At 36.9% G+C, this 20,419-nt stretch overlaps 4 protein-coding genes across 5 annotated transcripts; 3 read left to right on the top strand and 1 right to left on the bottom strand.

Annotated features, from left to right (window-relative positions):
* Positions 1-344: 344 nt before the first annotated feature.
* Positions 345-2,786, top strand: LOC147285700 (uncharacterized). Its single transcript, XM_086244570.1, has 3 exons — positions 345-680; positions 2,021-2,079; positions 2,173-2,786. The coding sequence occupies exons 1-3, from the start codon at positions 567-569 to the stop codon at positions 2,510-2,512; spliced, it is 513 nt and encodes a 170-aa protein (XP_086100696.1). The 5' UTR covers positions 345-566; the 3' UTR covers positions 2,513-2,786.
* Positions 2,787-6,789: 4,003 nt separating this feature from the next.
* LOC147285699 (uncharacterized) lies at positions 6,790-7,419 on the top strand. The gene has a single exon (XM_086245817.1). It carries the CDS (start codon positions 6,790-6,792, stop codon positions 7,417-7,419), a length of 630 nt encoding a protein of 209 aa, XP_086101943.1.
* A 6,794-nt stretch (positions 7,420-14,213) lies between these two features.
* On the bottom strand, positions 14,214-16,650 carry LOC147285698 (adenylate cyclase). Of its 2 annotated transcripts, none has more exons than XM_086242816.1 (2): positions 15,708-16,650; positions 14,214-14,469 (listed from the first exon to the last, which is right to left on the bottom strand). In XM_086242816.1, exon 1 carries the CDS (start codon positions 16,338-16,340, stop codon positions 15,720-15,722), a length of 621 nt encoding a protein of 206 aa, XP_086098942.1. In that variant the 5' UTR covers positions 16,341-16,650; the 3' UTR covers positions 14,214-14,469; positions 15,708-15,719. The 2 variants fall into 2 exon arrangements, with proteins under 2 accessions (XP_086098942.1, XP_086098943.1); XM_086242817.1 differs by having other exon boundaries at positions 14,214-14,464.
* Positions 16,651-17,734: 1,084 nt separating this feature from the next.
* Positions 17,735-18,364, top strand: LOC147285697 (uncharacterized). The gene has a single exon (XM_086245816.1). It carries the CDS (start codon positions 17,735-17,737, stop codon positions 18,362-18,364), a length of 630 nt encoding a protein of 209 aa, XP_086101942.1.
* Positions 18,365-20,419: the final 2,055 nt, after the last annotated feature.

Genomic DNA, 20,419 nt, shown 5'->3' with positions numbered 1-20,419 from the left:
AATAGTTTTATTTTTCTTTTAAAGCGCATTTAAAAAGCAGATTTTTGTTTAAATAGACCCCATTAAACAAAATTCAATGCAATAAGTGGATAACTTACATTATGTAGGTGGTCTGAGAAGTAGAGGATTCTGATTTTGGCTAATTATTTGGTTTCTTACACGGGTCTAAGGATTTAAAATTACTGAGAATATTAAAAGTCAATTCGAACAAAAGAAAAAAATACTATAGCCACGACAGTTTTCACTACGTCCACGACCTTCACCATACTCAATAAGTCAATACAATATGACGTACCTGGCGTGGAAGCAAAGAATCTAGCGGGGCAGTAGCAAATTCAGGGACAAAAACCCTAACCGGACCAAAGCACAGAGTTCATCCTAACTAGACCAAACCTTTTGCCCCAAACCCAGAAAACCCTTCAAACACTGTCCCCTATTTCTCTATCTCTCACCCTCTCTCTTTTTCTCACACACACACTCTTTCTTTTTCTCTGTGCAATTTTTGCTCTGATTTTTTGTGTCTATTTTTCAGTGTATTTTTGAGCTTGTTTTTTGCAGTAACGAGGATGGATTTGCATTCCTCTGAGGAAAAGAGCATGTGGGTAGGGTCTATTTTGGAAGCTATGGTGGTCAACACCGTCCTTGCTGCTCACAACTCTCTTGCTCTGATGCTCTTGGTGGTATAAAGCATCTCTCTCTATCTCTCTCTAAATATAGCCCTTATCTGTTCAGATTCTTGTTTCTGTGGCAAATTGTGACATGATTTTGATGGTTGAAGTGTTAAAATTTCATGCTTTTGTTAAGCTTTTACAGTTTGAAATATTAGTGATATGTATCTTTTATTACTGAACTTATATTTTGGAAATTGGGGCTTGTCCTAGTAATAGAATTTTCAAGTTTAAAAATTATTTTTTGATAAGTATAATTGGTATTTTGTGAATTAGGTTGTTTGGGAAGAAAATTCCTTGATTAAGTATGGGATTTTGTAGAATGTGGAGTACAATCCTTTTTCAGATAGCTATTTTGTCATTCTAAATGCTTGTGAACTAGAACTTCTTGAAAAAAATTTCGATTTCTAATTTAATTCTGTTATGCTTTGTTAATGGGGCATCCAGGATTGTTTGTAGCCTGGAAACTTGTGCTTAATTCAAAAGGGTTCTGGAGAATGTTTTCTTATGATTCTTGTTTCATACATGCAAAAGTATAGCATTGCGTTAAAATGGTTTTGGTTTCTTCTTGCTGGTTGAAAAATTTGTGCTAATATTAAAATGCTTGGATGCACTTTATAGGTCTTTCATCTAGTTTTGTTCAGCATGTAATAACTTCCTTAATCTTCGCCATATGCGCTAGTTTCTTTAAGTTCATAAAATATGCTATTGAGTAGTGATTGCATTAACACATTGAGTGGACATAATTATTTCTCCTTGTTTTATCTTAGAACTTTAGGTAACAAAAAGATTGCAGGGAAGAAATTTGCTCAGACATTGCAGATCTGGTGTTGCCATTTCTGCTTGATATCAAATGAGCATTCGCTACTCCTCCCTACCCTGTCTAAATGTAATTATGGGTGGGATGTAGCATCAGATTTTACATAGACTGCATCTTTGGTAGATTTAGTTCTTGGCATCTAGCTAAAGTTTTGTTAAGTTATCACACTATTGAGTGATGCAGTCCCTGTGTTGAGGTTTCTATTTTTATTGTCGATCAGATTTGGTATTGTTGATAAGTTATAAAACATATTTTGAGACCTTGGTTTGCATTGCTGGTCGTTGCCTGCAGCATTATTTGTTGTATCTTCACATTTATCCACACGGCTATGTATGGTATTATCTTATTGAGAGCGGTTCATGAAACTTTTAGTTTATACCTTTTATATCCCTAACTGACATGTATTTGAAAGCCTGTCTTGTTAAGATGGGGTCTCTATTGGATTATATAAGAAAATGGAAAGCATTGTGTTATTTGTTAATTTGTCTCTATGTATAAACTGTGTCACCAACATTAGTTGACATTGTTTCAGACTGGATCGCTGATGCATGATATCAATATGTCACCAGAATTGACTGCAGTCACTGGAAGGTAATGAAAATCTAACTGTGTCCATACAGTACTTGCACTTTGGTCTCTGAGGGTACATTCAACTAAGTTGGTGAGTGTTGCTTCCTTCTGCAGTTTTCCTTTTGATGAACTTCTCAAATTGAAACAACCTGGTCCAGAAAACAAAGATGCTAGTGATACAGAGGATGACAATGATGATGAAGATGACGACGTCGTGAATGATCCAGATGATGATGATGCAGGAGATGAGGACTTCTCAGGTGAAGAAGGGGAGGATGGCGGGGGGGATCCTGAGGATGATCCTGAAGCCAATGGTGATGGAGGAAGCGATGAAGAGGATGACGATGAAGATGATGATGACGACGGTGATGATGATGAAGATGAGGAGGGGGAGGAAGAAGAAGAGGAAGAAGAGGAAGACGTTCCACAGCCACCTACTAAAAAGAGGAAGTGAGAGTTAAAGTGAGAGAGAGATTTTATCCTTTGCCCTTGTTTTTCTTTCTGTTTTAGTTCAGGAGTTATGGAGTAGTGAGAGAGATTTAGCTAGTCAGTCTGGTCAGGGAAGACATTACCATCCTTGTTCTGATTGAACCTCTAATGTTATTGATTGTCTGAGATACAGTGTTCTCTTTTATGAAATTAGTGAACCTCTTTGATGTAGTCTTCAGATTCTTCTGATGTGTTAACTGGTATTGGATTTTGTTCACTGGCTGCTACAGTTTAATCTCTCTCTCTCTCTCTCTCTCTCTCTCTCTCTTATATATAATATGTATTCCATGAGCAGTTTCTTTTTTCTTTCTATATTATCTTAAATGAACATATGAGCAGACTTGTGCATATGGCTATACCAACCATAAATGCTTGGAGTAGGAGTCTTTTTCAAACAAAACCTGCCAATATCTGGTCAGATGCATCTTGTAGTTCCTCCAAACTTGTGTATCTAAATTATGACTAGCAATACACTTCCATAAAGAAAAATTAACCTGGTTCCAGAAAACTTATTGTTTCAACATTCGCTTCATGTTTCTTTAGTGGAGATAGTGCATATCAATGCCATTGCCATCAATGAACTTTTTTAACATGTGTGATTTGAACTTGCTGCATTGAAATATTTTGCAGGCCATGATGCTTCTTTCTTGTGTTAACCCTACCCTACCCCTTTCAACAATCGCTAATAGAAATTACAATGTTATCAACTGCTGCCCCTTTCGGCTGCAAACAAAGGATTCATAGATATCACTAATAGAAAGTAAAATGATATTCGAAAATAATGTTTTCTATTAATTAATTGACATAGAGTGGCACCCATCATCGATCTGTAACATTATTTGGAGAAGTTAACACGTGCTCAAACCCATATTCGTGTTCAAACACAACCATGGCATAAACCCAGTGATGAAACAAAGGAATTACCTGACAACCAACGAAAAGGAAGCTGTTGCAGAGCAGGCAAATGCTCAAGCAATAAGGCAGTATGTAAGCCAATTCATACAAGATTGAAGACCTAGGTCCCTTGTGCTAGGAGGTCAAGTATGTAAGAGACTGCTAATATATTTAACTCGACCTGTTCAATTTTTTCTTTTTTAATTTTTTTTTTTCCGTCAGTCCAGCAAACATTTTTCTTGCATATTATTACATTTGGGAAGATAGAAGGAATTAATTCTAAAATTCTTTGAGCAAGCTCAGCAGCATATCCTATGAAACTTTCGTTCACTGGCTTTCCTTGTCCAATTGCAAGAAATCCTTCAATATTGTATGGCTAGGTTTTATAGCAGCATATCCTATGAATCTCCCATCTGAGGTCAATGTTGGAAGGCTGAGGTGTCAGGGCAACTCCAGAAGAGTTGGCTTCTTTGCTGATGGTGGAGTCGACCGCACCTTCATAGTCTTTGCTTCCCTGACTATGAAGGCTTGTAAGGACTTCCACAGGCAGGCAAGCAAAGACTATGAAGGTGCGGTCGCCTCCACCATCAGCAAAGAAGCGAACTCTTCTGGAGTTGGCCCGACACCCCAGCCTTCCAAAATTGACCTCAGATCGGAAATTGTAGATCTTGGCCACCCTGTCTTGTCTGTGTCTACCTGCGAGATCGAGCTGCCAAAGATGAGGGCCCAACTAAGGTGCGGCCCAAAACCCATCGTCAACGAGCCAATCGGCCTCCAGCTAACGCGCCTCCTCACCGAGCCAGTCGGCTTCCACCTAACGCTGTTCGACGGTGCCTCTACTGTCTTGCATTGTTCCTCTATAAGGCGGGGACTACCGCGTATGAAATATTGTACAAAGTAAAAGAAGGTAATATTCCTATTCCCGTATTTGGTCTCTATTGACTAGATCTTGTGCAGTGGTTGATTTGATAGAGTAAGGTTTCTAAATTGTGAGATGATGGATTTGTTTAAACAAATAGTATTTCAACTAAATGGAACTTAATTTGCGTTTGCCTTTTGTAAATCAAAAATAATAATAGTAATAAGTAAATATTGATTTTTGTTATTTTATTTGCAGAGCATCATGGAGCCGTATCTACTATCTGATAGTATTTTCTATGATCACCTGGTGGCAGTTGTTGTTGAGTTTCATTTTAGTAGTTAAATATGAGTAAGTCTGCTAAAATTATGTGTGTTTTTCATGGTCCACTTTGCCCCAACTCTGGGGATGACCTTGCATATAGTTTAGGTCTATTCAGAACCAATTTATGGGGTTGCTTCACAGCATGGATGCCAATTTTTAACCCCCTTGGGTGTTACCCATGGATTGCTATGCCAATTTCCGTCATTTCCGTTTAATTTTTATCGAAATTTAAAAATCTTCGAAATTTTCGTCGAAATTTTTATCAAAATTTTTTCGAAATCCGAAATTTTATTCCTTGGTAGTAATTAAGGCTCATGGAAGAATCCAGTATGTACATATTCTCTGTAAAGATATAAGTGCCATAAAAAATTATATTCCCAATTAACAATTCAAGCACAAAATTACTACAATTCATTACATACAATAAAAGTGACATTTTCGGTCCTTTCTTCGCATTAAGAAATTAATACAGTTGTACGAGAATAGAATCAGATATTAAGATGCTTGGTACAGAAGGAAAAATCATGGGCCCCGAGGATTCAGACTTCCATCCTTGCTTCATCACAGCATTTCTCCCACTTTGCGAGACTCCAAATAACCTAAAAAAGAATGGGAAGGTAATAATAAGCAACTTTTTTTTTTTTTTTTTTATAAGAAAAAGATTATGAATAACCTTAAGAAAGGCTTCCAGCATTTGTAATGCAATGTTAAACTTAAAAATCTCGTTTGATACATAAGATAAATGACTAAATTCATGTGTATTCAAAAAAGAAATTTCTAACTTGACGGAATAACATGTATTAAGATGGACTAATCATAAAGGGAAACTTATTCCTTCCAATTCTCCAAAAAATAGTGGGATTAAATAATTCATCTTCTCCCCATATTCTTCTTTCAAGTTAGAAGACACCCTTCGTTTTCTTCTTTGAATACACATGAATATAGTCATTTATGGGGATAATCCACAATGTAAATTAGGGTCTTCCCAAATGATCAAAGGTCATGATGATTTCAATAACAGGTTGAAGGGTGCAAATGAAGATTTCACAGAGGATAAACTGTTAATTTATGCATGTCATACGAATACAATAAGAAACATAGATTTATAGCCCTTGCTGTTGCCTGTTTCACTTCTTGTTTGAAGAAATGGGAAAATCTTAAAAATTCAACACTAAACTTGATCATTATTGAAGTAAAACTGAGAAGCTAAAGGTGTGCTCACTTAACTGATGAGAGAAAAAGGAAAAACAAACAAGAATATGCAATCTTCTCACAAGGCCAATAGCCATAGCAGAATATTAAAGGGCTGAAAGTATACTTATTCAATCATATGGAATATGCAACTAGGAAAAAAAGCAAAGGACCTCAAAGTTCTTAATCCTAAATGCAACTCTATCAATTGTAAACCAATTTCCCAATGAAAATTACTTAATATTAATATTAATTATCATTCAATATTAATATTATAACTTTCCCAATTATCATTCAATATTAATATTTCAAATTTACTTAATATTACATTATTCATCTACCCAGACATTATTAAAAGATGTTTTGGTATCCATAATACTATATTTTTGGAAAGGCTATTTATTGTCAAGAGTAAGTAAACAATTATTAAAATAAATTTAAATTTGTTTGAAATGTCAAATCATTATGTCATGTTTTCCTTGTTAAAAAAGAACTATATCAACAATTTAATTGTTTAGACAAGTTTTAGTATCATTGTCCTATTATATGGGATAAATTATGTTATCCAAAAGATTGGAGGGGCATTACATTTTGCAGATTACACTATTTTAATAGGGGGAATTACTTGGGTCCTAAACTCTGAGGACCCAAGTATTTCCCTTGGATGAAAAATTCTTATGTAACCTACCACAAATAAAAATAAAAAGTAAAAACTGACTATTTGCAGTAATGACTAATGATAGAGGAGTAAGTGTCTAACAGAAAGAAATTTATGTGTTAAAAAAAAAAACATAAGGAAATTTAAATATGTACTGCTATATAAATTAACTTCACATCAAACGTTTCAAACGTTTGTGGCTTCAAAGTAGACTATAAATGTCTAGTGTTCCATATTAATCCTCAAGCATCCAAGCAAAGCCTCTCAAAGTCTCTAAACTTGTATTCACAATATGAGTTTCCACTTTCCTAAAAACATGGTGGCAAAATTACCAAACAAAGCATCAATGTTGTTCATTGTTGCTTGTGTGGCAATGTTGGTCTCAACAGCACCAGCCCAATTTGCTCCACAACCTGGGGTGTTCCCATTTCCAAGGATAATTCCTGGGCAGCCTGGGGAAGAAATACAGCAATGCTGGTCTTCTCTGCAAAATGTTCAAGGCTGTATTAATCAGGTAGAGGGCTCACTCATCAATGGCCAATTTGGGCTTATTGGGCCTGTTTGTTGTGAGGTCATCAATAAGATCAATGACAATTGTTGGGCCATAATGTTCCCTTTCAGCCCATTATTTCCCACATTGCTTAAGAAGGCCTGTAGTACTGGATTTGGGGGGGTTGCACCAGCAGCAACAGGCACAGAGTTATTGCCAGAACCTAAAGATGTGAGCCTATGCTGGTCATCTCTTGAAAAGGTGCAAGGGTGTGTTTCTGAAATTTTTGCTTCAATTTTCAGTGGCCAAATCAGTGGTATCGGGCCTGCTTGTTGCAAGGCCATCACTGAAATGTTGAATGACAATTGTTGGCCCAATATGTTCCCATTGAACCCAGCCTTCCCTCCATTGCTTAAGAGCTTTTGCACTGCTCTGCCACCAACAGTACCCAAGTGAACTACTTGATGGAAGCCTGCTGCTGATGTTAGATTCTTGATAGATAATAATGGTTTAGCTACCTAGTCAAATTTCATACATATATAATATAATAATTATCTCAAATGTTTTAATTTTCTTGAACAAGATTTCTCTGGTGATCAATGTGCTTAAGAAACAGTTGTGCTGCCAAAAAGGGAATTGGGCAAAATAGTTAGTAGCAATGAGAATCCTCTGTTTGGCTCAAGCTAGTAAGAGAATTTGGGCTTTCGGATTTTAGGCCTATGTTCAATAATTATTAGCTTTTATTTTTGTTTACTTTTTTCGGGATTATAAGTCTCTCTCTTTCAGCTTGCAATTTATAAGAGTTTTCTGTCTGGACTTACTGGGATATCATATTAAATCGTAATGAAGGCATCCTTATCTCTTTTGTAGACTTCTTTTACTTGTTCCTTCCTTCATTCAGACGATCAAACCAATTCGGATTAGGCTATCCCACTTTATGCCGTTTGCATGCCTTTGTAATTTTTTGATAAGGTGAAAATCCCAATTCTAAATATGAACATGCACATGCATCAAAGACAAGCATCTGGACAGATGCATGTATATAGAAGATGGTGTTGGTCATGATTAGCCAAACCAAATGATTAACCTTAAGAATGAAGTTCAATGTCTGCACTGTGAAGCATAAGAATATTTGAAGAAAGAAATAAAAGGACTTCTTTTTCCTTGTTTTTCCCATATCTTTATATGAAAATAAAAAATACCTAGAAAACTTAAAAAACACTCCTGCCTGCAATTGTCCATTCATCCATGCACGTAATTGCTTATGAAATTTCAATGCTTTTTTGTCGTTGCTCTATGTAACACTAGCTAATTAATCATGATTTCATCATGGCTAAAGAAGGTTGCGAATTTCTTGAATTGTGATTCCAAGCAAGCAAGAGAATGAACTAGGCAAACTCAGGTCAGCAGCATGCTTCCAGGTTTATAATTTCTGTTTAATGAATTGAAGATTTCCATGCATAGAAATTTAATTTTCATGGGCAATGCATATTCTTGTGCATGTCTTTCTTGGACTTGTTTCTCAGCTTTTTTCTGAAGAAAGATATGGAACCACATAATGTTGGGTTTCAGGCAACAAGGAAGGTGAAGATGCAAAACAATTGTTTGAATAATACTTTAAAATAGTCTCGGGGAAGCAAGTTCTGAGTGGTCACAAGAGTTTTTTACCAGAAGAACAAAGAAGGCTTAAACTTTGGCCAGAAAATCCAAATGATTTTGTGTACACAAACACTATTGAATGGCTAGACAATGCATTATATAATTTGTTTCTACTAAAAGCATCCAAAAGTTCATATAATATAAGGCTGGAAATTACAAACAACTGATCAACAAAACGATTACCGAAAAGAAAAGAAAGGCAACATAACAAAACACAAAAAGACAGAAATTGGTAATTCATAATTTCTCCTCCTTAGATCTCTCAGACGGCAGGGGAAATGGCAGGGGCAGGGGCAGGGGCAGGCAAATCCTCCTTCTCAGGGTAAGCGAACATCAAGGCAACACTAATGGCAAAAAGGTATTGACGGCCCCAATACAAGAACTTGGTGAAAATATGACCCGAAATCACCCCAAGGGTTGCAGCAACATCGACTAGCAGAATGACCTTTCCTGTTGGCATACCTGTCTTGGAATGGAGCAAACCGCTGGCTTCTCGGAGTAGAGAGGTAGTTAACTTCACCACAACTACCGCCACAAAAAGCATAAAAGGGGCAGCATCAACAAATCCTTGAATGACTAGTTCGTCATAGATTACCATCAGTGGGACTGTAACGATCATACATATAATGCCCGTGTCATACTTGGATAAGAATTTCTTTGCCACAAGAGCTGCCAAAAGCTCTGCTACCAACCCTCCCCACACATCATGTATATAACCCCCATATAATATTGCATCTACAATTAAATTAATGAAATAAAATCATGATTTTCATTTTATAAAAATATAATTAATGACTAATAAAATAGAAAAGGGCCATATTAGGAATTACCAGGCCTCAAGAGGAACCCCGTCGCCGCGGCTGTGAAAGCTAGCGTTGAAGAGAATAAGCACACAAATCCGCCATAGTGTAACTGAGGATCTTCTGCGGCGATCTCATAGGAGGCGAAGGAGCTTTGGTCCCGAAGCCATATGATGAGTGTTCCAAGCAAAGTTACAGCGATTGGAGCAACCCAAGCCCCCAAATCACCATGTGGTCCATCATTGGTTTTATCCGTGATGAAAGTAAACAGACCGGTGGAGACATAACTTCCTACTGCAGCGTCGGCGCTCCACCGTCCAAGTGTATAGTCGCGGAAGCTCCCCACCTCAAAGAGAGCACCAGCAGCAGCCACTAGAGGAGAAGAGAGCATGATCTGTGTGACTGCATGTGCCGCTGGCATTACCCCCTCAAACAACACCTTAGCCTCATCCTTGTTAAGAATACGCCTTATCGGTTGCACTGTTTTGTCCATCAAATTATTTAGGACCGAGATGCACAGAAAGACCGCTACCAGACAATTAAGCCGAAGGAAGACATCGATCAGACCCATCCTCGCCAGAAACATTAGGGTTTGGGGGAAACGAGTTCGAAAATATCAGCTCGAGGCAGAATACTACTGTTTAATTTTATATATAGGAGGGGGCCGTGTCTAGGTTTTCTTTGAGATGGGAACCTTCCAGAATCCCACCAACGATTATTAATACTTTAATACAATAACTGTCTCATTTGAGCACATGTGCATTTTGGTTTTTTTTTTTTTTTTTTTTTGGCTTTAAAACACCAGTGAGAATCCCCACAACTTCTCATTGGGGTAATACCTCCATGCCGTAGTGCTTTGAACTCCACTACAACTAAAGTTATCAGCAAATTGCGCTGCAATGCAAGTCACAAAGATTGAAGCCAATGGAGCAAGGATAGAGACCTGAAACAAATATAAAAACCCTTGCCATATATAATACAACTGAATATTTAATGCACCTTCAGACATAGAAAGGTATATGTTTTTCCTAAATTGACAATATCTTTTGCATAAACATAACGCTGACGATGTATATACACATGATTGCCATTCCCAATTTCTTTTTCTTTCTTTTTTTCTAATAATTGCATTTTTCGTGATTGTTTCTACTTTGCAACAGTGCATAGAATTTGCAAGTTACCATGCTGGACCAGACACCCAAGTGAATAAAACATGGAAATTGTGCTTGCTATTAGATTGAGCTGACACTTCTCACAAGTTAAAAAGACCTTTATGACACAATACGGGAGGCACATTCTTAGGAAAATAATAATTCTGTCATCTGAATGTAATATGACACCACAGATCATGATATTCAGGCATGAATAACTAATTCCTTCTTCAATTGCTAAGAAAAAACAAGTGAATAGCACTTTTAGACTTACCCACGCAGCTTCTGTCAAATACAGGTCAACCTCCTGACTGCACAGCACATTAATTGAAATTTTAGCGTTGTTAAGATTACATGTATGCATAACATTGTTTTTTTCTCGCAAACTAAACTGTCATATACACAAGGTATTTACATCAATGACCATGTTACATGTTCAACAAAAAAACAACATGCACATCAACATTTATAAAATAGTTGTACAGAACTTTTAGGACCAGGTAATTAAACAAGTCTGTTAGTCTATTCATATTGGGTATTGCCACCAAGCCCTAGTCTAAATGACCTCAAGTTATTCGATTATATTATCTTTTATTATTTTCACTTTCCCTCTGTGTTAGGTTGGTGAATAATAAAAATTAGGTGCACTTGATGGCTTTAGTCTAGAAAAAGAGTATGCTTGAAAATTCCATCCAAAAAGTTAAACGACTGAGCTAGAATCAAACATGTTATTGGCTAATCCTTTCCTTAAAGCAAATATAACACCCTACGTATCTATAGACATCAATTTACTTGTACATATTAATATAGAATATAAAACTTTTTTCTTTCTTTACGATATAAGTTATATAACTTATGATGAACATATACAGTCTATAGAAAACTTAAATAACTTGCACACTAAGTCTCAGATCACCATTAATGATGGCAAGTGCCTCTATAACTCACAATAGCCAAAATTGAAACTGGAAAAAGAAAAATAATAGACAATAGTTAAGACTTAAGAGTTAGATTGATGAAAAAGGAAAATCATACCTCCCTATCATTATGTGAACCAAGTCAAGGGTAAGAACTGCATAAATTACCTAAAATAGGTAGGAAGCCACGCTAGGCAAGTATGCTTCCACGAAAATGAGCATATATCATTGCCCATACAGCTTGATTTTGGAAAAATGCCTTACACGGTACATCCTATCAAATGAAAGCAAAGTAAGAAACCAAGACCCTATATAATAATAGTTATATGTTAGCAGTAAGATATAATCTATAATAATGAGACTTAAAAGCAATAATATTATTTAAAGATTTCTGTTATTTTCTGAATACGCCTATCAATGACGACTTGTACAATTTAAAATTCATCACTTTATGCTTTTTTATTTTCATCAGAGGCATTAATAACAAGACTGACCTAGCATTCCACTAATGCAAGCAAGGATCGGCCATTGGTAATATGTTCATTTCAATTTGCAAAACAACCAAAGCCAAGCACACAGGGTCAAGATCATACAGCTGATGAATGTTGCCCCAGCTGGAATGACATTTTAAGACAACAGAACTCTGATTTTCTATGTTGAAAAAGTTAAATATGAACAGTGTTAGTGATAGTTCCAGCCAAAACCTGGCTCTTAAATGGAGTCACGGACAGGATCTGCAGAACTAGGCATTCAAAACACTGAGTGATATTCAGCTTAAATCAATCTATATTTGACTAAATTTTCATATTCTGAACCTTGTCCGGCTAACTGGGTGCCTAGGGAGATGTTGATGTCCACCTACACCTTAAAGTTTGAGGGCTTATTTTAAATATGTCAAATATGCTACATCATAATCGGTTTGTTGTCATACACTAGCAGTGGCCCAAGTCACACATACGACACAAAAATAATCATACCTTCAACAAGTCACCCAACTCTTTCGGAGAAGTATTTTATGTTTTCTTCTGGGACCCTACCAAGTGAATTTTACTACTTTAGAAGAAAAAAGAGTCATCACTATGCAAGAGATTTAATAAGTGAAGGCTTGTAAGGGCTCCACAGACAGGCTGGTCATCTCTTGAAAAGGTGCAAGGGTGGTCATCATATTCACGTAACTTAATTAAACAGCTTCTATCTTCATGGCGAATTTTGATTTCCCGTTTTAATTTTTAATTCCTTAATCCATTATAAGTATTGACCTATTGACCAAACTATCTCCAATTCAAAAAATGATAAATAATTTAAGGCATAAATTCAATTTAGACACATAACTATATATGCTATTTCAACAGGGTCCGCGAACTTTCAAATATTTCAAATATACACCTGATTTATTATGTAAATTGAAAAATGAAATTTCGTCCATCAATTTATTGAGAGATCAGTTAAATATCAGCTTGGCTTTTGCTAACGGGGATTAATTGGCAACGTGGCACCAACTCAGCATACATTTCTCGCCAAATGAGCAACACATGTCCACTTGACATGAGCCCACACACCCATCACCTCTTTCCCGCTCATTGAACGCTCTCCTGATCATTTAGTCTCCAAAAAACATTACGTGTTCCTCCAAATTCGAATATAAATCCCTCACTTGTGTTCAACGAGCGAGAAATAGATGATGAGTTTGTGGACCCGTGTCAGGGGTTAGGTGAACCCGTATCGCTCATTTGGCGGGAAATGAGCGACACGGGTCCACCTAACACTTGATACGAGCCCACAAACTCTCTCTCTCTCTATTATTATTAAATTGTGGGCATATGTCGCTCATTTGGCGGGAAATGTTTGCTAAGATAGCCGTTTAAAGAATTGCGCCACGTGTTTAAAGAATTTATTTTATTTAATTTATCTCCGACAGCATGCCTGCCACTGCCCTCACCCTCCTATTTTCATCTCTTATCCGCCCTCTTCCCTTCATCTCCTTTCTCAAATTTGACATCTGTGGGCTCACCATTGGTTTGATGAGCAAACCCAAGGCTTATACCGCAAGCCCCTTCAATCTCATCATCATCGTTGAAACCAATCCCTTCAATTCCAAGACCCTTTCCACACAGTCAGAGCTTGAACAATCACTCTTAGTCGGAGCTGGAAGGCGTGGGTTTGAGATTTATTCCAATTATGCAAAACTGGTTTCTTTTTATTAGATCTGAAGTTTTTGGTATCAGTGAGGTTTGTCTGTTTGCTTTTTCCTGGGTAATCAAGATTGAAGAAAAAATTTGTGGGTTTTCAATGCTAATTGTTGTTTTGAATTACTGGTTCTGGACAATGAATTAGAGTTTTATGAATTAAAGTCTCAATTAATTCCTGTTTTCTTCTGGTGCTGCTATCTTTGATATAATTCTCCTGTTAAACTGTGTTCATGCTTGGGGATAGACACTATGTTGTTTCTGGTAAGGAGAGGCGGAGGGGAAAAAAAATGGATATCTTAACATGTGGCACAATCCCGTCTCTTAGAGTATTTTAATCGGTTATGATTAAAAGCCTCCTACAGTCTGGTAGGAATAAACCTAGTCTCGTAGAAAATACTATGCACGTAAAATTTTAATAGTGTGAATTCCCATGCAAAACCTTTTGTTTTGAAAAATGGGGTCCTGGTGGAATATTGGAGATCCCATAAAGTGAGGTAGTAATTAAGGTTCATGGGAGAATCCAGTATGTACATGTTCTCTGTATGCCATAAAAAATTATATTCCCAATTAACAATTCAAGCACAAAATTACTGCAATTCATTACAAACAATAAAAGTGACATTTTCGGTCCTTTCTTCGCATTAAGAAATTAATACAGTTGTACGAGAATAGAATCAGATATTAAGATGCTTGGTACAGAAGGAAAAATCATGGGTCCCGAGGATTCAGACTTCCATCCTTGCTTCATCACAGCATTTCTCCCACTTTGCGAGACTCCAAATAACCTAACCTAAAAAAGAATGGTAAGTAATAATAAGCAACTTTTTTTTTTAAAAAGAAAAAGATTATGAATAACCATAAGAAAGGCTTCCAGCATTTGTAATGCAATGTTAAACTTAAAAATCTCGTTTGATACATAAGATAAATGACTAAATTTATGTGTATTCAAGAAAGAAATTTCTAACTTGAAGGAATAACATGTATTAAGATGGACTAATCATAAAGGGAAACTTATTCCTTCCAATCCCCCAAAAAATAGTGAGATTAAATAATTCATCTTCTCCCCATATTCTTCTTTCAAGTTAGAAGACACCCTTCGTTTTCTTCTTTGAATACTCATGAATTTAGTCATTTATGGGGATAATCTACAATGTAAATTAGGGTCTTCCCCAATGATCAAAGGTCATGATGATTTCAATAACAGTTTTAGAATCAAAAACAGGTTGAAGGGTGCAAATGAAGATTTCACAGAGGATATACTGTTAATTTATGCATGTCATACGAATACAATAAGAAACATTGATTTATAGCCCTTGCTGTTGCAAGAAATGGGAAAATCTTAAAAATTCAACACTAAACTTGATCATTCTTGAAGTAAAACTGAGAAGCTAAAGGTGTGCTCACTTAACTGATGAGAGAAAAAGGAAAAACAAACAAGAATATGCAATCTTCACACAAGGCCAATAGCCATAGCAGAATATTAAAGAGCTGAAATTATACTTATTCAATCATATGGAATATGCAACTAGGAAAAAAAGCAAAGGACCTCAAAGTTCTTAATCCTAAATGCAACTCTATCAATTGTAAACCAATTTCCCAATGAAAAGCGTAAACCGCAACTACCTAATCCAGGAAACAGAAAACACATTGCAACCAAATCCACAAAAACAGATATCATCAATTGACAATCCCTTCCGACAAAATCACAATTATCCCACATCCTAACAATCACTTCAAAACACATGGAACCCAAAATTCACCAAATTAACAAAGTTCACTCAAAAAGAATTTAATCAAACTCAATGTAATCCAATTTCTCTCATACCCACATGCTAGAATCACTAAAAAAAGCATTCCGTCAGAACAAAAAATTTCCAAGCACATGAGTATAAAACTACACATAATTCTCCACCAAATTCACAAAGCTCAATCAAAATGCTAAAACAAAAATTTAATGCAATTAAATTCTCAGAGTCCATATGGTAGAATCACTTCAAAAGCATTCAATCAAGAAAAAACAGAATTTACCACATTCACTTGCTAAGGTATCTTCCCAGCTCGAAAAATCGCGAACTTTGACGCTTCTGAGTACGAATACTGCACTTCATTTTCTTTCAAGAAGTCCTCAAGCACCTCCTTGACCCCTTGAGGGTCAGCACTCTCACACTCAATCTCAAAGCAAGTACCAAACTCATACTTAGTCTCATCCACCTCCAATTTTAAGCCTTTCCACTCATACACATCCCTCACATTCCCAAACCCTCCCAACCCCACAAACCCCAAAACCCCAAATTCCTCTCTTACCCTCCTCAAAACCCTAGACTCCGCCGACATCAGCTTATCCGGCTCGGCCGCGCAGGCTCGCCCGATCGACGGGTCCAGCTCCGCCTCGTCTTCCTCAACTCGGCTGACGCCGTCGACCAGCACGGCTCGCGCCTTGAGGGTCACGGCGCAGAGAGGGATTCTGTCGGAGAATCGGAGCCGGAGGACGGCTCGGCGCGCCGAGAGCTCCGCTTTGGAGCCGTCGAAGAAAAGATTCTCTTGGCGGTGGGTGGTGACGTGGAATGGCGCGAGGAGGGTGGTGACGTGGCGGTGGGCGGCGGCGTCTGGGAGCCTGAGCTTGACCTCGACCTCCATCAGAGCTTTGGAGATGTGAGACATGAGTGGGTGGGCGGGTGTGTGCAGTAATTATGTGTGGGTTTTGGGGTGGAAATTTAATTAGGAGGGAGACCTATGCGGTGCGTTTTGGAGGAGGGGTCTTTGGAGCGGTCGAGGTGGTGGAGGAGAGCAGTGGCGGCGGTGGTTGTAGTGGTGGCGGTGGTGGCGCGTTTACGAGCTTCTTCGAGTTCTTCTTTGTCTTCGATTTTGAGTTCGATCTTGGTTGGCTTTCGTCTCAGCATTTTCTGCTTTGCTTTCTCTCAGCAGTTCATCACTTGGTCTCCTGCGTACGTCTTACGTTGTGACTACCGCTTATTCCTTATTATGACTCGTGAATCAGGATTTGGGTTGGGTTATTTGATACTGGGCTTGGGCTCCATGATCCAAATGCAAAAGTTGAAAGAAGAAAAAGGAAAAAAATAAAAAATCCTTCATTTAATTGCGACAAATGCCAAAACATTTGACTGGTAACGTAATTACTAAATATAACACAAATAATTTTGTTAGTTAATTATCTAAACTCACAAAAAAAAGAAAAAAGGTAACCTAAACATTGATAAGTAGTGATCTAATTGCAAGTTCGTAACTAGCATGGTTTGGTGGTGCAGCAGCAAAGGACCACAAGGGTTTTGCTATTGGTGTGAAGGTTGTTGTAGCTGGGCAATGCCATAGTATGATAGTAATCATAACCACCTCCCAATTATAACTTTCCCAATTATCATTCAATATTAATATTTCAAATTTACTTAATATTACATTATTCCTCATCTACTCAGACATTATTAAAAGATGTTTTGGTATCCATAATACTATATTTTTGGAAAGGCTATTTATTGTCAAGAGTAAGTAAACAATTATTAAAATAAATTTAAATTTGTTTGAAATGTCAAATCATTATGTCATATTTTCCTTGTTAAAAAAGAACTATGTCAACAATTTAATCGTCTAGACAAGTTTTAGTATCATTGTCCTATTCTATGGGACAAATTATGTTATCCAAAAGATTGGAGGGACATTACATTTTACAGATTACACTAATTTAATAGGGGGAATTACTTGGGTCCTAAACCCTGAGGACCCAAGTATTTCCCTTGGATAAAAAATTCTTATGTAACCTACCACAAATAAAAATAAAAAGTAAAAACTGACTATTTGCAGTAATGATAGAGGAGTAAATGTCTAACAGAAATAAATTTATGTGTTAAAAAAAAAACAGAAGGAAATTTAAATATGTACTGTTATATAAATTAACTTCACATCAAACGTTTCAAACGTTTGTGGCTTCAAAGTAGACTATAAATGTCTAGTGTTCCATATTAATCCTCAAGCATCCAAGCAAAGCCTCTCAAAGTCTCTAAACTTGTATTCACAATATGAGTTTCCACTTTCCTAAAAACATGGTGGCAAAATCACCAAACAAAGCATCAATGTTGTTCATTGTTGCTTGTGTGGCAATGTTGGTCTCAACAGCACCAGCCCAATTTGCTCCACAACCTGGGGTGTTCCCATTTCCAAGGATAATTCCTGGGCAGCCTGGGGAAGAAATACAGCAATGCTGGTCTTCTCTGCAAAATGTTCACGGCTGTATTAATCAGGTAGAGGGTTCACTCATCAATGGCCAATTTGGGCTTATTGGGCCTGCTTGTTGTGAGGTCATCAATAAGATCAATGACAATTGTTGGGCCATAATGTTCCCTTTCAGCCCATTATTTCCCACATTGCTTAAGAAGGCCTGTAGTACTGGATTTGGGGGGGTTGCACCAGCAGCAACAGGCACAGAGTTATTGCCAGAACCTAAAGATGTGAGCCTATGCTGGTCATCTCTTGAAAAGGTGCAAGGGTGTGTGTCTGAAATTTTTGCTTCAATTTTCAGTGGCCAAATCAGTGGTATCGGGCCTGCTTGTTGCAAGGCGATCACTGAAATATTGAATGACAATTGTTGGCCCAATATGTTCCCATTGAACCCAGCCTTCCCTCCATTGCTTAAGAGCTTTTGCACTGCTCTGCCACCAACAGTACCCAAGTGAACTCCTTGATGGAAGCCTGCTGCTGATGTTAGGTTCTTGATAGATAATAATGGTTTAACTACCTAGTCAAATTTCATACATATATAATATAATAATTATCTCAAATGTTTTAATTTTCTTGAACAAGATTTCTCTGGTGATCAATGTGCTTAAGAAACAGTTGTGCTGCCAAAAAGGGAATTGGGCAAAATAGTTAGTAGCAATGAGAATCCTCTGTTTGGCTCAAGCTAGTAAGAGAATTTGGGCTTTCGGATTTTAGGCCTATGTTCGATAATTATTAGCTTTTATTTTGTTTACTTTTTTTGGGATTATAACTCTCTCTCTCTCCTTCAGCTTGCAATTTATAAGAGTTTTCTGTTTGGACTTACTGGGATATCATATTAAATCGTAATGAAGGCATCCTTATCTCTTTTCTAGACTTCTTTTGCTTGTTCTTTCCTTTATTCAGACGATCGAACCAATTCGAATTAGGCTATCCCACTTTATGCTGTTTGCATGCCTTTGTAATTTACCTTAATTATGTCTTTGATAGGGTATAAATCCCAATTCTAAAAAAAAGACAAGCATCTGGACAGATGCATGTATATAGAAGATGGTGTTGATCATGATCAACCAAATCACATGTTTGATTGTTTTTTTCGAAAACCTAATCACATGTTAAAATAACCCATGTATTTCCCTTTTATTTGTTTTGACCCTATATATTTATGTCTTTTTTGTTTTTCTCAATTTGAACCCCCATTTTGTCTTTCCCCTTAATTGTTTTCGGTGGGACAGTTTGTGATGAGGACCTTTCATGAATGATGCTTTTTGATGTCCTCTTTATTCTTTAATGAGTTCAAGTAAAGAAACCTTCATGACTAGCACTAGCAGTTGTGAAAGGGACTGATATCCAGATAACTTCAATGATGGCCCTCAAGATATTAGATACAAAGTTTCATGAAAAACTTTTCTGTCAAGTAAATAATAATTTTCTGAACTAAGTTTGGAAAATATTATGATCTGTGATTGCTCAGTAGATTAATCTAAATTAATCCCAATTTGTTAGTGAGGGTGTAGTGGTTGTGAGAGCTGTTAAGAGATTCAATTCCAAATGAGAAGGCTTTGGCTTTTGAATAATATTGATTGATCAAAAGTCCACAAAACATATATAGCAATATATATCTTATCTGACATCCACCAATGGATTAGGTTTTGGTTGTTCATTTTTGGGTGAAAACCCACCTGATCCCATTGAATATCAAGGTGAGGAAGATTAATGCTTAACATCTCAAACTAATACATGCAATGCAGCAAATTATAATAACTGCCATTTTGACCCAATTTGAAGGTAGGTAGGTGAGGTATGATGGGTTGTTTGTGTGGGACAGAGAGTGTGTGACTTGGGGGAGTCTTATATTATACTCAATGAACAAATGCAGGGTTGGACCATTTGTGCATCGACTCAACAAGCTTTTGGTACTAGGTAGGCTGTAACATCATATTTTCTGATGTCGTGCTTACCCAAGAAAATGCATTTATTTTTTCTAAGAAAATATATATACCTCATATATATGCGTATTATATGATATTAGGTAGTAGTATATTTTTGTATTCTCGTAATTTAATGCTTCGGACGTCTTGGTAATTGGTTCCTCTAATTAAATTACCAGATCAGGAAAATCAGGTATTTTATTCAAAAAACAAAGAGGGAACAAAAAATGATGTATTGCAAGAGAGTCTCCAATGAAAGTTTGAGGTGTGAGAAATTAAAATACTCATTAATTTGGTAAAATGCATTGACATTAATTGTATTATTAGGACTGAGTCATGAATATGCCTACCATGTCAACTAAAATTATTTCACGACAGTTGATAAACATGTTTTCGCTTTCTACTCAAAATCATTTCAATTCCGAACGAAGTGCACGTTGGATTTCCAAAACCAAGACCGAGTGGGTGGCTAGGCCCCGCTCTCACACACTAAAACCAGGCTTTCTACCATATTTTCATTTGTCTACAGGGCAGGCACGAGGCACCAATCTTTCTAGTTTATAGTTTCTAGTTTCTTAAATG

Source organism: Dryas octopetala, chromosome 5 (assembly GCF_963921425.1).
Source record: "Dryas octopetala chromosome 5, drDryOcto1.1, whole genome shotgun sequence".
Classification (NCBI taxonomy): domain Eukaryota; kingdom Viridiplantae; phylum Streptophyta; class Magnoliopsida; order Rosales; family Rosaceae; genus Dryas; species Dryas octopetala.
Note: the sequence above shows the minus strand (reverse complement) of the source record. Positions and strands in the feature narration are given on the sequence as shown.

What these genes read in the sequence shown, in the direction of transcription:
- LOC147285697 (XM_086245816.1), top strand. Translation starts at nt 17,735, where the DNA reads ATGGTGGCAAAATCACCAAACAAAGCATCAATGTTGTTCATTGTTGCT.
- LOC147285698 (XM_086242816.1), bottom strand. Translation starts at nt 16,340, where the DNA reads ATGTCTCACATCTCCAAAGCTCTGATGGAGGTCGAGGTCAAGCTCAGG.
- LOC147285699 (XM_086245817.1), top strand. Translation starts at nt 6,790, where the DNA reads ATGGTGGCAAAATTACCAAACAAAGCATCAATGTTGTTCATTGTTGCT.
- LOC147285700 (XM_086244570.1), top strand. Translation starts at nt 567, where the DNA reads ATGGATTTGCATTCCTCTGAGGAAAAGAGCATGTGGGTAGGGTCTATT. An exon ending in TTGCTCTGATGCTCTTGGTG is followed by an intron (nt 681 to 2,020) that starts GTATAAAGCATC and finishes ACATTGTTTCAG; the next exon opens with ACTGGATCGCTGATGCATGA. An exon ending in TTGACTGCAGTCACTGGAAG is followed by an intron (nt 2,080 to 2,172) that starts GTAATGAAAATC and finishes TTCCTTCTGCAG; the next exon opens with TTTTCCTTTTGATGAACTTC.